This window comes from Xiphias gladius, chromosome 22, assembly GCF_016859285.1.
Source record: "Xiphias gladius isolate SHS-SW01 ecotype Sanya breed wild chromosome 22, ASM1685928v1, whole genome shotgun sequence".
Taxonomy (NCBI): domain Eukaryota; kingdom Metazoa; phylum Chordata; class Actinopteri; order Istiophoriformes; family Xiphiidae; genus Xiphias; species Xiphias gladius.
Genome location: NC_053421.1, coordinates 19,330,357 through 19,345,827, shown reverse-complemented (window position 1 = coordinate 19,345,827; position 15,471 = coordinate 19,330,357). Strand labels below are relative to the sequence as shown.

At 47.4% G+C, this 15,471-nt stretch overlaps 1 protein-coding gene across 1 annotated transcript; it reads right to left on the bottom strand.

Moving 5' to 3' along the window:
• Window positions 1-800: 800 nt before the first annotated feature.
• atn1 (atrophin 1) lies at window positions 801-12,729 on the bottom strand. The gene is made up of 10 exons (XM_040117648.1): window positions 12,488-12,729; window positions 10,420-10,556; window positions 9,785-9,886; window positions 9,239-9,358; window positions 6,190-9,038; window positions 5,807-6,023; window positions 4,155-5,664; window positions 2,926-3,069; window positions 2,559-2,739; window positions 801-1,529 (listed from the first exon to the last, which is right to left on the bottom strand). The coding sequence occupies exons 2-10, from the start codon at window positions 10,444-10,446 to the stop codon at window positions 1,496-1,498; spliced, it is 5,184 nt and encodes a 1,727-aa protein (XP_039973582.1). The 5' UTR covers window positions 10,447-10,556; window positions 12,488-12,729; the 3' UTR covers window positions 801-1,495.
• Between the last annotated feature and the right edge of the window lie 2,742 nt (window positions 12,730-15,471).

Below are 15,471 nucleotides of genomic sequence, written 5' to 3'. Positions count from 1 at the left end.
ATATTTCATATACTGTAGCATGCCTCACATCCATTGTTGCTATCCTGCGATGGTTCTTACAGGTAAGGCTATCAATCAATGTCACATCAGAACCAGGAGTTTTTATTGCATAAAAGAAAAGAGATGCAGACTTTAGACGTTAAGGAGAATCTTGTGAGGCAATATAAATGGACAGAGTCCATCATTATAACCAAAACATTAAGGCTGCAAGAAAGCGTGTGCTTAACCAAATCTACACGTCCCCAAATCTGCGAGCCAGCAGTGATTCTGTCTTTCAGCATGAAGGCCGTATTCACTGATCCTTATCCGTTTGAAGGAGATTCCTCCAGCCGGACACAGAGAACACACACAGCCCTGAGCCTTCAGCAGTGTCCATAAATCACACTCTCACAGCTCCTCCTTTCCCTCTCCTTTTCATTTCTCCTTTTATACGTACATATATATATTTTTTTTTTCTTTTCTTTTCTTTTCTTTTCTAGAGTGCAGCAAGGAATGCTTGCTCCACAGGGTGGCTGCTGCTCACTGGAGCAACTCAACTCCCATATCTCACACTCATCCCATGTGTCTCCTATTAGCTACACTCACCGAGAGAGGGAGGGGGAGACTGATGGAGAGAAGGAGGGGGGGGGTTGATATGCTTTGTGCATGAGTGACTTGTATAAAACAAAGACAGGGCAAATATGCTGAATGTATGTGAGAGGTGTGTGTGGGGGGGGGGGGGTACACGCAAAAATATGCAAGAGACTAGCAAAAAAAGATTATAATTTATTTTCAGATTTTTTTGCCTTCATTTGCATCTTGTTTCACAAGGTAAATTGAAAATAAAAATAAAAATAAAAACTGCCTGCCATACCATGAAAATGTAAAAAAATAATACAAATAATATGTACTGTATATATAATTATATCATTATCAACAAACAGACAACATTAATCATAATAACAATACTATTAATCATAAACATAACATAACACTAAATTGCTGGTCTCATGCATATAGAACATCCCTCAGATACAAAAGAGGGTCCGATTACTAAAAATAGAACCAAAAGTCCCACCAGTTCAGAATAAGCGCCTAGCTACATGCAATGACATAAAAGAGACTCATGTACACATTCCTTCTGGCAAAAGTATTTTACACATACTGTACTTCACTATAGCCGCCCCAATCTAATATACTGTACAGAGCACAATACAAAACAGGACTGGAGTTCAAGAACATGATGCAAGGAAGCGCTGGAGTCTGGCTCTTCATCGTGGTGCAGTTAGCAGGGTCTGTGTGCAACATTTTTCAACCTCCTCGCTCTTTTGTTAATCCTTCAAAATCTTCTTGTTTTCTTCAGTGAATTCCCTGTCCTTTGGTCCACCTTTTCTTTTGATTCTTTGTTCCTTCATTGTGTCCAGTGCTGTTGCTCTGCTTTATTTAATTTTGCACACATATTCTCCCTTGGTTTTCTCCATGCTGCTCTTTGTTGTGCCCACCCCCTTTCCCCCCCTCACAGGGTCTTGTCACTTTCTTTCTTCAGGTGACTAAAAGGTCAAAGGAGAATCCACGTTAGAGTGCAATTTAAAGTTTGGACAGTGGTCACAGCTAAGGTTGGGGTTCAGTTTCATCTTACACAATTGGCTGCTTAATTTGGATCCATAAATTGCATTCTATGGGATTCAGATATTTACAGAGGTTACGTACATTTTTCAACACTTCCTGGTAGAGAAAATATCTGCTGAGCCACAAAACCAAGCTACCTGTTACAGCTGAGACGCAACCGAATGTTGCAAGCTTTCTTGCTAGATCCACAAATGAAATCTGTAAAATGTCAGCATCACTAACCTACATTCATGTCCTAGCTCACTGATATATACTAGCAGGGATTGGTACTTAGTTTATCAGGAAAGCTTCAGAGACACAACATGTCCCTAAGATTAGAGCTTCTCCTCGGCCTTCATCTACGAAAATACCATGACTGACTGTTTTCCCTCGTGTTGTTTGCAGAGTCAAGATTATGATCAAGGCTTGTTTAAAGCTCGATCAAAATGTAGTATACCAACATGTCGATTTCTGTTTCCCAACAAATCCCAACAAAGTACTGGGTCATGTGTTAAGCTGAGGCCATTTTGCTGTTTGTCGGGTCAAGTTAGGTTATTTTCAAACGTAATTTTATTGCTAAATGTCTCTCTTCTTTTGCACCCATGCAAATCAGTTGCTGCAAGCGGATTTGCCCAGTGGGCAGAGGGAGAAAGTTTAGCCAGTCAACATTTTCCAGTTCCACTTTCTCAAATGTGGGGATTTTCTGCTTTTCTGTGTCTTAAATGGTTTTTTTTTAAGATTTTGGACTGTTGGTCGAGCAACAAAAAGCAATTTGAAGACAACACCTTGGGATATGGGAATTTGTGATGGGCATTTTTAACAATTTTGTGACATTTTATAGACAAATAGATTGAATAAATATAGTCAACAGATGAATCAACAATACGTTTGCTTCAACCTTACACGATCCAGCACGATCTCTACTGCTTTAGCAACGGCAGTTACAATGGACAAACACAAAGCCTCCTTACCTGTAATACTCGTCCTGGGTGAGGGAGTGGTGGTGGTGGTGATGGATCCACTGTTGTTCCAGGGCCAGTCTCTGGATCTGCAGCTCTGCACTCTGGGCCTGCTGCATTGCCTGGAGCTGGTGGGCTGCTGACATGGGACCAGTGAGGGAGGATGGCTGGGGCAGGTCACGGAAAGGAGCACCTGTCAACAAAACAGGGTGGAAAAGAGGAGGAGCATGTAGGGACACAAATGGAAAAGGGAGAAAGAAAGAGCACCGAGGTCAATCATCACTATCGTATTAAAAAAGTCTCTTCATAAACTTTCTGCACTGTGGAGTTTTAGAGAAAAAAACTGAACGAGTACATGGACGAGGAGCCTTCTCCTCACCGAACAGCTGTTGGCGGAGCACCTCGCTGTCAGTGAGGGGGTGAGCCAGGATGGGAGTGCCTAGTGTGGCTCCTGGGTATGGGAGGCGTGCCAAAGGAGACCCCGATGCCAACGGGTCCATCAGGGGGTGAACCCCGCCCGCCGCTGGATGCCAATGATGTAATAGGAAATACAGGAGATATTTAATATGAGTCAAAGTAACGGCATGAATTCAAAACAAAGTTGACATATGTGGCATATTAAGACATAATCGTTTCATTCTGGTCACATTGGATTCTGGGTAACAACTGAACACCACAATAAGTGGGATCAACTCAGAGAAATCATGGTTTCTTGACGCAACACAAATTTTGTGAATATGTATATAATAGCTTTTGCCCAAGTGGCAGATCAATGTACTGTGTGACCAGTAATGTATTTTATACAGTTTTACGCTATGAATCAAAAAGTGAGCCAAAACAAACAAACAAACAAACACTGATAAGTGGAAAAGAGTTTTCAATGACACATCATGCTCTGGTTATTCTTCAAAGTGTGTAAGAACTAAAGAAGTTAATTTAAACAAACTGATCAGATGACCCATTATCACTTGAAATCACAGAAAAGCTGTATTCACTGCTGAACTACACCAATACAAAAACGATTTATATCGGAGTTAAAGGATAAGGCTGGCGCTATTCTTGATTTGTGGCAAACAGCCCCAAGCCCATTTATTCCTACTGAAGATTCAAAACTTTAAATGGATCACAAACATACAGTTAAATTTTTTAGGAAAGGTTTAGTAATTTCTTAAAACAGCTGAGCACTGTAATTTGGAGAAAATGTAACTCAAAAAGGACTAAATACTGCATTTGTCGAGGACTACTTTGAATTGTGGATTAAAACACATTTAGTGTGTCAGTCCCACAATCCCAAGGACACTGCATTATGGTGTGTGTCGGATTGACTCAAAATAAACTACGGTATTCGTGTTCAGCGTATAGAAGGAACAGGTCATCCAACAGTGTGGCTCTTAGATTTGTTTTTAATAGTTTCTGGGCAACAGTGGAGGTCTATGGTCTACAGGATGTTACCAGCCTTGTCCTTTAGGTTTTTTGTGCACAAAACTTAGATGTGTCAACTTTAACAAAATAAATCCTTGACTACAAAATGTTTTCACAATAACACATCTGTGTAATCTCAAGATAGTTGATAGTGACAATGACAGCATTGTTAGTAGCAGTGGGTACCTGTGTCTTGCTGGTGTAAGTGAAGATGTGAGTGGATGTGTGAATGCTGGTGATGATGAGGCGTCACATTTAGCATCTGAAGACGCCCCAGATTCTCTCCTCCACCTCCTCCACCTGTTCCTCCTCCACTAGCCCCCCCTCCTCCTCCGCCTCCTCCACCACTTCCTCCCCTTTCTCTCTCCCTCTCTCTTTCTCGCTCTCTGTCTCCAAAGACCGGCAAAGCGGTTCTCTCTCTCTCCCTCTCCCGCTCTCTTTCCCCACTCCTGTCTCGCTCATAAGAGGCAGGGGAGCGAGTGGGAGTGGGGTAGGCCTCCGGGGGAGCGGCTGGGGCAGGGGCTGGTGGCAGATGAGAGGACAGGGAGCTGGGAAAAGAAGAATGGGGGACTGGGTGATGAAGTGCGGCAGCATTGGAGGTTGGTGGAGCAGGTGGAGGAGGAGCTGGTGGAGGAGCAGCAGGGGCTGCTGGGGGTGGGGGGGCAGAGGGTGGTGCAGATGAAGGGTGAGAGGGGAGTGAGGGTGGTAGGAGAGATGAAGGAGGTGGATTAGACAGGGACTGAGGGGCAGGAGGGTTGGGAGGCCGAGTTACTGAAGCCAGGGTTGGGTTCTGGAGGTGAGGAGGGCCAGGGGGAGCTGGGGGAGGAGGAGTGCCATAGATTGACACCTCATTAGCTCCCCCCGTAGCCCCTCCGAGGAGCAGGGAGTGTGCATGCGCATGGGCATTGGCGTGGGCATGTGAATGTGAGTGAGCTAGAGCAAGAGCTGCAGGATCAGGTATGGACCCTGGTGGGTAAACCCGCTCATCACTCTTAAATTCAAATCCTGGCTTTATTCGATCTCGATGTGCAGCCATGGCATGAGGAAAGCCGACTCCTCCTAACCCTGCACCCCCAATCCCTCCAGGTACTGGGCCTCCTGCCATCCCGGGGTGGCCACCAACACCTGGACCACCTTCAAGGCTGCCACCATACAAAAAGCCTAAGATGGCTGCTGCTGTAGCTGCATCAGTAGGCAGGTGGTGCGGGTGGCCTAAAGCATGATTTTGGAACTGAGGAAGGAAGAATGATGGGTGGACATGGGGATGGCCATGGTGAACTTGTGGGTGGTGTGCCTGGGCACGACTTGCTGCCCCGAGAGGAGACATGGCATGGGGACGAGCATACTCGCTCAGGGTTCTCAGTGCTGGGGTGTCCGGGCCCAGGTATGGACCTCCTAAACCTATTCCCAGGGCCCCCTGTGGGCCTCCAACCACTGCCGATGCCCCACCCATGGATGGCAGGAGGAGGGAGTGGGGGATAGAGTGAGAGAGGGTGGGGTGGAGATGGTGTGTTGGAGCAAGGTGAGCATGTGGATGTGAGGGATGATGCTGGGGGTGAGGGGGAGGATGGGAGACAGGGTTGCCTGAGGAGGAAGAGGAGGAAGATGAAGGGTCAAGGATGATACTAGACGAGGAGGGGAAGAAGAGTGAGGAACCCTGGCGACCCCCTCCAGCGGCATTGACATCCTTCTGCTGCTGCAGAGAAAACAAAAGGAGACAGTAAATCACATCTGCCCTGATCTGCTTTACCTCCCTCCCATTAAAGTAATCAATTCAGTCTACATCAAATCCATTACATCCGACACGCTACATTATTATCAGGCTCAAATGTGCACACCTGTAGATGTCGATCCAGTTCCCTTTCACGCTCACGCTCCCTCTCTCTTTCCCTCTCTTTTTCTCTTAGGTCTCTGGCCCGCTGCTCGACCTCTCTCCGGGCCCTTTCGATCATCTCATTCCTCTTCTTCCACAGTTTGGAGCCGTCCAGTGGGACAAAGAGGACATCGCTGCGGGCACAGGAGTTCCCGCTGCCTCGGTCAAGGACCTTGTGAAACCTAGAAGCAGTGTAGTACATCATTATTACAACCATCAGGAGTCTGTATTGCGATCATAACAGTTATCGTTACTGTTAATTACATCTGATCACATAAAGAGGGACTGATAGGGAGACTGATACATTGGCAATTTCAGTTAGGATGATGATGGGTTTTTGAAAATTACCGTGCTGACTGGCTGGCGTGGATGGGAATGTCTACAGGTTTGGGTTCAGGAGAGGGGCTTCTTAACATCGGTGGCGGGGTTTCACTCTCTTCCCTGTCTTCTATTGGTTCTTCCTTGATGACGGGTGTGGGAGGCGGGCCTGAATCTGAATGTCCATCTCCACTGGGGAGTGAAGAATTGGAGGCAGGGGTTGAGATGCTGTTGTTGCTGGCAGAGTTACTAAGAGGTGGAGGTCCTTTTGACACATTTTGAGGCGAGAGTGTCTGTGAGTTGGTATTGCTGCTATTGGGTGCACTATTGTTGCTATTGCTGTTAGCCATGTTACTGCCGCTGTTCCCATTGGAGTGGTATGTTCCACTGAATGGAGGGTGGCTGTTCAAAGTGCCATGGAAAGGGGAGGGGCGACATCCAGGTGAACAGCTGGATGACACACCTGGGCCAGGAAGTGGCATGTTGGATGCAGAGGAGGAGCCAGGCGGAAAAGATGAGAAGCCTCCCATCTGATTGGTGGATGGGCTGGGTAATGGAGATAGAGGTGTTGGAGGAGTCTGGGCAGAGGACTGGTAGTGTGGGGGACGTACACTTGGTGCCATACCTGATGGGGGTTGCTGGGTGTGGGAGGTTTGTGGTGGGGCTAGAGAGGGCTGAGGTGGTGGGGGTGGGTAAGGAGCATTTTGAGGGTGTACATGATGGCTAGAAGAGGAGGAAGGAGAGAGTGCAGGAGGTTGGTTTGAGCCTCCACGGTTTTGGTACAAAGCAGACTCTCGCAGGTTTGAGTCCCTTTCTCTGTCTCTGGGTGCGGACTGGTAGTGGGGGTGAGGTGGGTGGGGATGTTGGGTTCCTCCAGGCCCTGAATACTCTCGTCCCAGGTTTGGAGTCACTCCAGGGGAGCTGAGGTACTCTCGATTTGTGCCAGCGGAAGGAGGCGCCCCTGCGGGAAAGTCTTTTCCTCCAACAGGAGGATACTCTCTGTGAAAGTGGTCCGCTCCAGAGGAGGGGGTTTGTGCCTGTTCCATGGGAGGAGGGAAGTCTCGGTTGGATGAGTTTGGGGGATGCGGGTGGGGGTGTGGAGGCAGGGAGGAATGAGAGGAGTGGCTGGGGTTGTTTTGGGGTGATGCAGGTGGGTCTCGGTTCAGCATGGGGGTCACAGGTAGCCCGCTCGTTGAATTTGGAGGGTTTCCCTGGGGGATGGAGCTGTTGTTTGGGTTACTGTTGCCTACAACCTCTCTTGTCTGTCCCCCAAACTCACCCCACCTGCCTCCATCTTTGTCTCTGGGATGCCCCCCCCCAGCTCCATTGGGGCCAAAGTCTCTACTCTGGTTTTGGTTTGGCAGGGGAAACTCCCTTCCTCCTTCACGTTCCCTTTCCCTCTCTCGCTCTCTGTCTCTGAAAGCTGGACCAAAGTCTCTTCGTTCAGGACCCAAGCTAGGTCCATCTCTCCCAGAACTTTGGAACTCCCGGTTCTGACCCACTGACAGACCCCCAAACTCCCTACCTTGGATGCTGTTGGGTCCACCCATCCCACCACAAGCACTATTACCATTACCCCCACTACCATTGTTGCTGCTGTTGCTAATGGGAGCAGAGAACTCCCTGTTGATCTCTCTCACCCCACACTCCCCCCTCACTCCCCTCTCCCTCTCTCCTGCAGCCCCCCTCTCTCTGTCCCCTGCCCCCCCAGTGTACCTGGGAAGGTACTCCCTGTGGGGGTGAGGGTGAGGATGGGGGAGGTAAGAGGGGTGGGCGGAGGAGTGGCGAGAGGACGGAGGATTGTAAACAGAGGGAAGTTGCTGCTGCTGCACAGGGGGCTGGTGCTGTGGTTGGTGTGGGTGGTGGTTGCCAGGGTAACGGGTGTAGCCCCAGCTCCCCTGGCAACCAGTTGCTGTGCCACCCTGCCAGCTGGTAGAGCTGTAGTGGTGAGGGTGGGTGGAGGTCTGTGTCTGAGGCGAGGACTGGGACTGTGGCTGGGGGCCGGTCTGTGGCAACAGAGAAGGAGGAGTGGACTGAGCCTTGTCCAGGAGTTTGTCTGCTTTTTCTATTTTGTCTCTTTCTGTCTTAACCTCAGCAGGCAGGTTTTGTCCCCCGAGCTCCAAGGGCTTCAGGGCAGGTGGAGGAGGAAGAGGAGGGGGCAAGGAGTGGGGTATGTTGGGGCTGTTATGGGAAAAATCTCCTCCCGAGATAGTTGTCTTGGTCACACACTGTGTGCTGGATTTGGAATTCAGTCTGTTGCTACTAAGTGCACCATCAACGCCCGTCGGTCCACTATACTCAACTTTACACATCAATTTGGAGTCCAGGGAGAAATAAGACTTCCTCCCACTATTGCTGTCATTTGATGAATCCGCTGCTCCACGGAGAGAAGGAGTCAGACCAGAAGAAGAGCATGGAGTGGAGGGGGGCTTAAGAGAAGGACAGTCTTCAATTCTTGCATCCATGTCCCGCTTTTCTCCATCTCCACAAGACTCCTCCCCTCTCCCCTCTCGTAGCGCTCTCCTATCCTCCCCTGCCACCTTCCCTGCTCCTCCTTCCTTGCCTTTCTCTCGTTCCCTCTCTCCTTGCTTTGGTGAGTCGGGGCCATCGGAATCAGAGTCCAGGCTACCCAGAGGGGAAGCGGAGAGACTTGGGGACGAGGAACGATTGTCCTGGTCTATATCCCGCCCGCTGCTTAGACTGCTGCTGCTATTGGCCAGGCTCCCTACAACTGAACTCCTGCTGCCCTGGGATTGGCCATCTTCGTTGTCACTCTCACGGGATTGGCTGGCAACTGAGGTTGGAGGTGGGACTGTGGAAGGAGCCGAGCTGTCAGTCGAGTGGGTTGATGTTGGAGGGTTTGGGGTAGAGCTCGAATCCTAACAAGAAAAAATCATTTGTGAGTGAGGTAAAAATGTACACTTTAAGAATATAGTAACACTGGTTGTGTCTATATAGTATATACACAAGCAAAAAATATAACTCTTAATAGCTTAGAAAGTGCCTTTTACATGATTTAGCTGAATCAAAGCTTTATAATTGGTCTTTATATAACAGGTTGAGGAAATGTAACACAAACCTGAACTTTCTGCCTCTTTGGAGGAGACACAAGTTCCTCCCCCTCACTCTCTGATGAATCATGCCCCTGTGATCTGCGACTGAAGCGATTTCCAGCCAATTCCTCACCAGCGCCTCTTTGCTAAAACAACACAAGACTTTAAATTCTGTAGTGATGCTTCTGAATCCCTAATAGGCCTATGCCTGTTTTTAGAACAAAGACATACTTGCACGTACACACACACACACACACACACACACACACACACACACACACACACACACACACACACACACACACACACACACACAAAACATCAATGTCAAACATGAAACATCAAAGATTTCAAAGTGGTTAGCTGTAAAACACACCACTGAACATTACTGACACTGCAAGGGTCTGTGGCAATCATACTGATGACTCATACACTGACAGCACACACACAAAATTCAAAACACGGAGACAGTTCCTTATTGCCAGTGACTCTCGCACTTGCATGCACACATACAAACTTATGGCGAAATCAACGACAGGATAGAATGAGAGACAAAGGAGGTAGGCTCTAACCGTCTGTCTATCGTTGCGTTCAGGGCGAGTGGGGCTGGGGTGCGGGCGTCTACCCCTTCTCTCCTCACTTGCCCCCCGCCGTCGCCCACTGCGCATGGGCATCTGCAAAGCCCAAAGTCCATCGAAAGAGGAAAATATGTAGGGGACGGGAAAGCGTTAAATGTTAAAACAAGGTACAGTTAGAGGAATAAGGAGATATACAGAGACAAATAAGGAGACGTGTCGATTGGAGAGAAGATAGAGTTAATACAAGCAGAATAAAAAGTCAAGTTTGTTCAATCCAAGGTGGAATGTAGCAAGGGCAACAACAAGTGGAGAATAAAAAGGAGACAGAGGTGAAAAGAAGAACAGGGCATAACAAAGTGAAGGCAGAGCACAGAGAGGGGGGAGAAATTGTAAGCAGACGGAAGAATAAAGTATAAACATGGCATCTCCATTTTTAGACCACATCGCTGCATATCACAACCAAACAAATAAACTACATCTTAGTCACCCCGGCTGTTCTGGAATATTATTACATATTGAACTAATTATGATGTAGTCACACTCACAAATGTACTACACACAAGAATTAGGCAGGTTCACAATCCCTGACATCACTGTCAAAAAAAAAAAGGCATAGGCCTTGTGCATACCGATTCTTTGTGTGTCCGTGTTTTCATTATTTCTTCTTTATAATGTCCATTTTACAACACAAGCCATTGCAGGGACAGAACTGGTTCCTGTTGTTTACTGACTGGGCTGTGTGTTACACCATGAGAGCTACCACAACCTGTAAAGAAGCATAAACAAAGAAGGTATTATTCAGTCTTTATCTGCATGGAAATCCTACAGACAGACCTACAATGATTTGCAAAAAAAAAACAAAAAAAACCATGAGTTCATGTGAGGATGCAGTAATGCACAATATCGTTTGCTGTGTAGTGTGGAGTTCAGGAATTTGTGACATAATGAAAACATCTGAGTTTACAGCAGCAAAGGCACGGTCACAACATTTAAATTCCCAGCATGCTTCACACTGTATTGGCACAACTGCTTTTCACTGCGCTCTAAGCTGCCTCCTCTGCCTTCTGTTTTCACCACAGCAGCCAAAACCCACAGGCACAATAATTTAACCCACTCACACTAACAGAACGCACTGCTTTTAGTGTAGTATAATTGGGAGCTATAGCACGAAACACAGATAACAGATGCAGAACAGAAAAGGTGCGGACTGGTAGACTGCATTCTGGATGGCAGTCTGCAGAAGACAGAGAACTCCAGCAAACATCTTGGGAATATGGGGCCACACCCCCCTCCGTCCACCTTCACCACAACAGCCCAAACCCACAGCCACTTGCGGTCAACCCATATGACCTGGTTATGGCCAGCAGAATCACATGCTTATTTATCAGCCAGTAGGGTATTATACGGTGTCAAGATCCTTCATCCATTTGGGTGTGCCTGACAACATAGGTGGACTACTTTGCGAGGGCTTGTCTAATCCATTCATTCATGTACCACTATGATGAAAAAATGTCTCATGTATATTGAATGAGGATATAAATAGAGCACACCGCTGTGTGGAAAAAAAAAAAAAAAAAGGCTGAACAGTTAGCACAGCTAATGTACATGCACACTCTGCTCTGTAGCCAGTAAATGTGTGTATGTGTGTGAGTTGATTAGACAAGTAAGCTCCTGTAAATCCTGTAGCTGCTCCACTACACATGGCTATGCATTAATTATTAGTGCATGCTGCAGTGACCGATTCAGTCTTAAGAGTGAAATTTTAACGGTCACAATCACGGCACGCATTTCATATGCATAACATGGACAGACTGCACCTATACTTATAGGCAATGCAGTGTATGTGCAGTCACCCCAGTCGACATAGAGATGACTAAGTTCATCACACAGAAGTAGACAACAGTAAGGGCCCAGTGGGTTTTTGTGTACATAATGCATCTCAGTTACAGGTGGCAACTACTGGCCTGTCTGTGGTCCACTGGCAGGCTCTTGGCCATGGTCAGTAAACAACTGTGACACAAACATAGCACTAATATACATCAGAATTAACCCCACTAGTCCCTCTCACACACACACACACACACACACACACACGCTCCCTCGCACGAGCACGAGTCACACGCACGCGGCACATGCATTATCAACAAATTGACCACTGCATGTGATGCAAAGCAGCAGCATGCAGTTGCTCGGCTTACATCACCAGCGAGCGGGCACCGCAACGGCTCTTTCTTCTTTCTTCCTGCGAATGTTATTGATACACACGCAGAGGCGACCGGCCGAAGCCGCTCTACAGCCCTCGCACGGTCCACCACGGCGGAACACGGTCAAGCTACGACGGGGAGAGCCGTGTTCAGCGGGCACATACATGTTCACAATCAGAATGGATGCCTGTGCAGCGCTGCTTTCCAGACGCTGCACATCTAGGAAGAAAGATGATATGGAATGGCGAATCATGGCAATTCGCACCGGCTCTGCCTTCCCCTTGCCTCGCTGGAATGTGGCGGCGCGTCGTGCACTCCATTAACATTCATTCACCGGGACATAATTTTGCCATAACGCAAGAGTAGGATGATAATTAACGCACAAAGAGGGGTGGGTGGGTGGGGGGGGCAAAATGGGAGGGAGAGCACAAACGTGGCCAGCAGGAATAGCTCCAAATGCAGAGTATAAGCATCCATTTTTCCTTCTCCTTACCTATAATATCCAGCGATGCGTGCTCCCACTCTCACTCTCCCTTTCCTTTCTCTCCCTCTGTTTTGTCGTTTTATGTTGCACGCTGACACGCACACCTCAGAGCCCAGGCGTCTGTCAACAGAGGCTTGTGCTGGCTCATATTGCAACGGGCTCCGATAATAACAATAATGAAGAAGAAATCTCTTTCTATTCGTTGCAGGAAAAAACAGGGGTGCCAACTGAAGACTGTACAAATTGATGCGTACCCTCGCCTCTTCCCCACCCCCTTTCGCCCCCTTTTCCTTTTTTTTTTTTGCCCCCCCACCCCCACCCCTCTCCCACCCTACCTACTCCCCCTCTTCCTCTAAGACGACTTGCACTTTTTTTTTTTTTTTTTTTACTCCCCTCTCCGGTCTTACAGTCACAATTTTTAGCGGAGGGGTGAGCCGGGGAGAGGGATGCACGTCGGGTGAGAGAAAGGGAGAGAGGAGAGGGCGTGATTTGCATAGGGAGAGAGAGAGAAGGGGGGGGGGCTAAAGGAGGAGGAGAAGGAGGGAGTAGTGAGGCAGGGAGAAGGAGGAAGAGAGGCGCAGAGAGAGGGCTAAAACTCTGAAGAGGGAGGGGATCAAGAGGGAGGGTCTCTCTCTGTCTGCGTTGCCTAGTCCCTCCAGAGTCACCTTTACTGTACCGAGAGGCTCTGCCTCACACTGCATATCTAGCTGTTTGGCCTCATCTCGCGAGGAGCCCTGAGGAGGAAGAAATGCTCAATGGGTCTTTGTTCTTAAAGGCCTTAATAGAAGCTGGGACAGATGGACTAAAGGGAGAACACATTGTAATAGCTTTTTAATGACGGTGTCAGCGACTTCACAAAGAAAGCTCAACTGGTTTGGAACAATTAAATTATTAAAGCGTGCCCTCTGTTGTTTTGTGCGTCTGTCCAGCAGCTCCCTGTCCGTCTGTCTGTCTCTGTCTGTCTGACTAGGAAAAGCTTGCAGCGGTGTGTCCAGTCAAGCGGCTCTGCAGATCTCCTCCTCCTCCTCCTCCTCCTCCTCCCCTCCCCTCCGCTCCGCTCCTGTCGTTCTCTCGCTCTCTCTCTCCCCTTCGCGCAGCCCCCTGTCCCGTCTCCTATTGTGTGGTAACCACGGCAACCCGGCCGGAGACTGTGCCCCGTGCGCCTGCGCGGCTCCGGCCTTCCTTCCTTTCCTTCATCATCATCATCATCGTCGTCGTCGTCGTCGTCACCGGCAGCCCTCGTCGACGAGCTCGCGCTCCCTCTGCTGCGCGGTTTGTGAAACGATGAGCGCGTGCAGCCGCACGCCGCCACAGCCTAGCGGCGGCTGCTGCGTTGCAGCCAGGGCCAGGTGTGGGCTCGAGCCTCGCGGGCGGTTGTGGTGTACGAAATCACGGAAATTTAAACACGTTCCACATGATTGAACATATTAAAATGCCCATGATTCGTTGTTTCATTTGGCACTTTAGCATATTAACATGTTTTTTGAACACTACCGTTGGTGGCTGAATTCATCGGTGTATTTAATTGTCCTCTTTTCTCATTTTATTTCGCCATTAGGCCATGCTTGTTATTTCTGGCTGCCGTCTTAGCTGCACTTTTTCTTTACACATGAAGTGTGTAAAGGAAAATACCTGTTGTCGGGTCAGGAAATTTGAGTCAACTTCGTGTTAGTCAAAGTTTAAACCTTCTGTTTCCTCTCTCTTTTGTGTGGAAAAAATACGGTCTATTTTATACCTCATATCATGTTTTGCGTTGTCTAGTTTACATATTGAGTATTTGGTTTTGAATATTTGGTTCTCTATTGCGCTTTTTTTTTTTTTTGGTCTGGTGATGCTTTTCTTTGTGTCACTTTTCAGTGTGAGGAATAAAAATCCTTGAATCCTGTAATATTTTCTTGTAACGCAGTTTGTAGACACTGTACTTATTGTTTCTGAGTATTACAGGGATTATGAGGCAATAATAATAGTAGAAGCTGCTGCACTCCTCTCCGTGGATAGAAATCACACGTTGCACTCTTCAGTCAGTAATTTCAAGGCAGGTGCTATGTGTTTGAAAGTTGATTATAGCCTATATTTTTGGTTTGGTTCTTGCTGTTATTATACTGTGGATGTACCATAATACCCCTGTGGTATATCATTCAGTAAACTTAACTGATACACACATCATTATATTTGATTGTACATATTTTTGGTGGCCATGCATGATTGCTGTTAGTCCCTTTAGTTGGCTGAAAGTGTGAAGTGTAAAAGCAAATTCCCGCAGGATGAATTCCTTCTGTATGAATGTGGGAACTCCAAAGCAGTTCTGCAGGATCCCTCTTCAGTTCCTGCAGGATTTGTGCTGAATTCTTCCTAAAGGATTCCTTCATAGTCAAGTAGGGTAAAAGTCATGCAGAAAAACGGTGAGTATAAATCCTTTAGGATAGTATTGTTGTAGTACTGTAGCTGCAGGAAGGACCTTGAGTTTGTTTCTGTAGGATTCCTATAGAACTTTTTGGTGAGCGATGTCCATATTTAGCGTGTGGCCAGAAGTGCAACAGGCCTGAATGTTTCTACTTTTTAGAGAGTACTGCAAAAGTGGTTTTCTGCTTTTCAACCAAGTTTGATTCAGTCATAATGTACCGTTTAAACAAGATACAAGATAAATGACCGAGTCTCTCCTTAAAACAAATGCATAGAGAGCTTTGGTTTGAGTTGACATTAATCCATGTCTTTATTGAGCTTAACATCAGACAGACCAAATAACAGACACAATGTTGCAGCAAGCTGCTTAGCGTTCACACTTTAGGAAGAACATGAGAAACAGGGGGAAACAACAGGGCACAAAAGATCATAACATTTCTACAGTGAATCCTGACAATACAGTCAGAGGGATCTGGAAAGAGAAAAAATCTAACAAATGCAATAAGGGAAGTACGAGTCTGTGCTTTGAGGCGAAACACTGATTTTTTTTCTTTGCACCAGGCTTTGTTCAAGATTTGCTGCAAATGGCT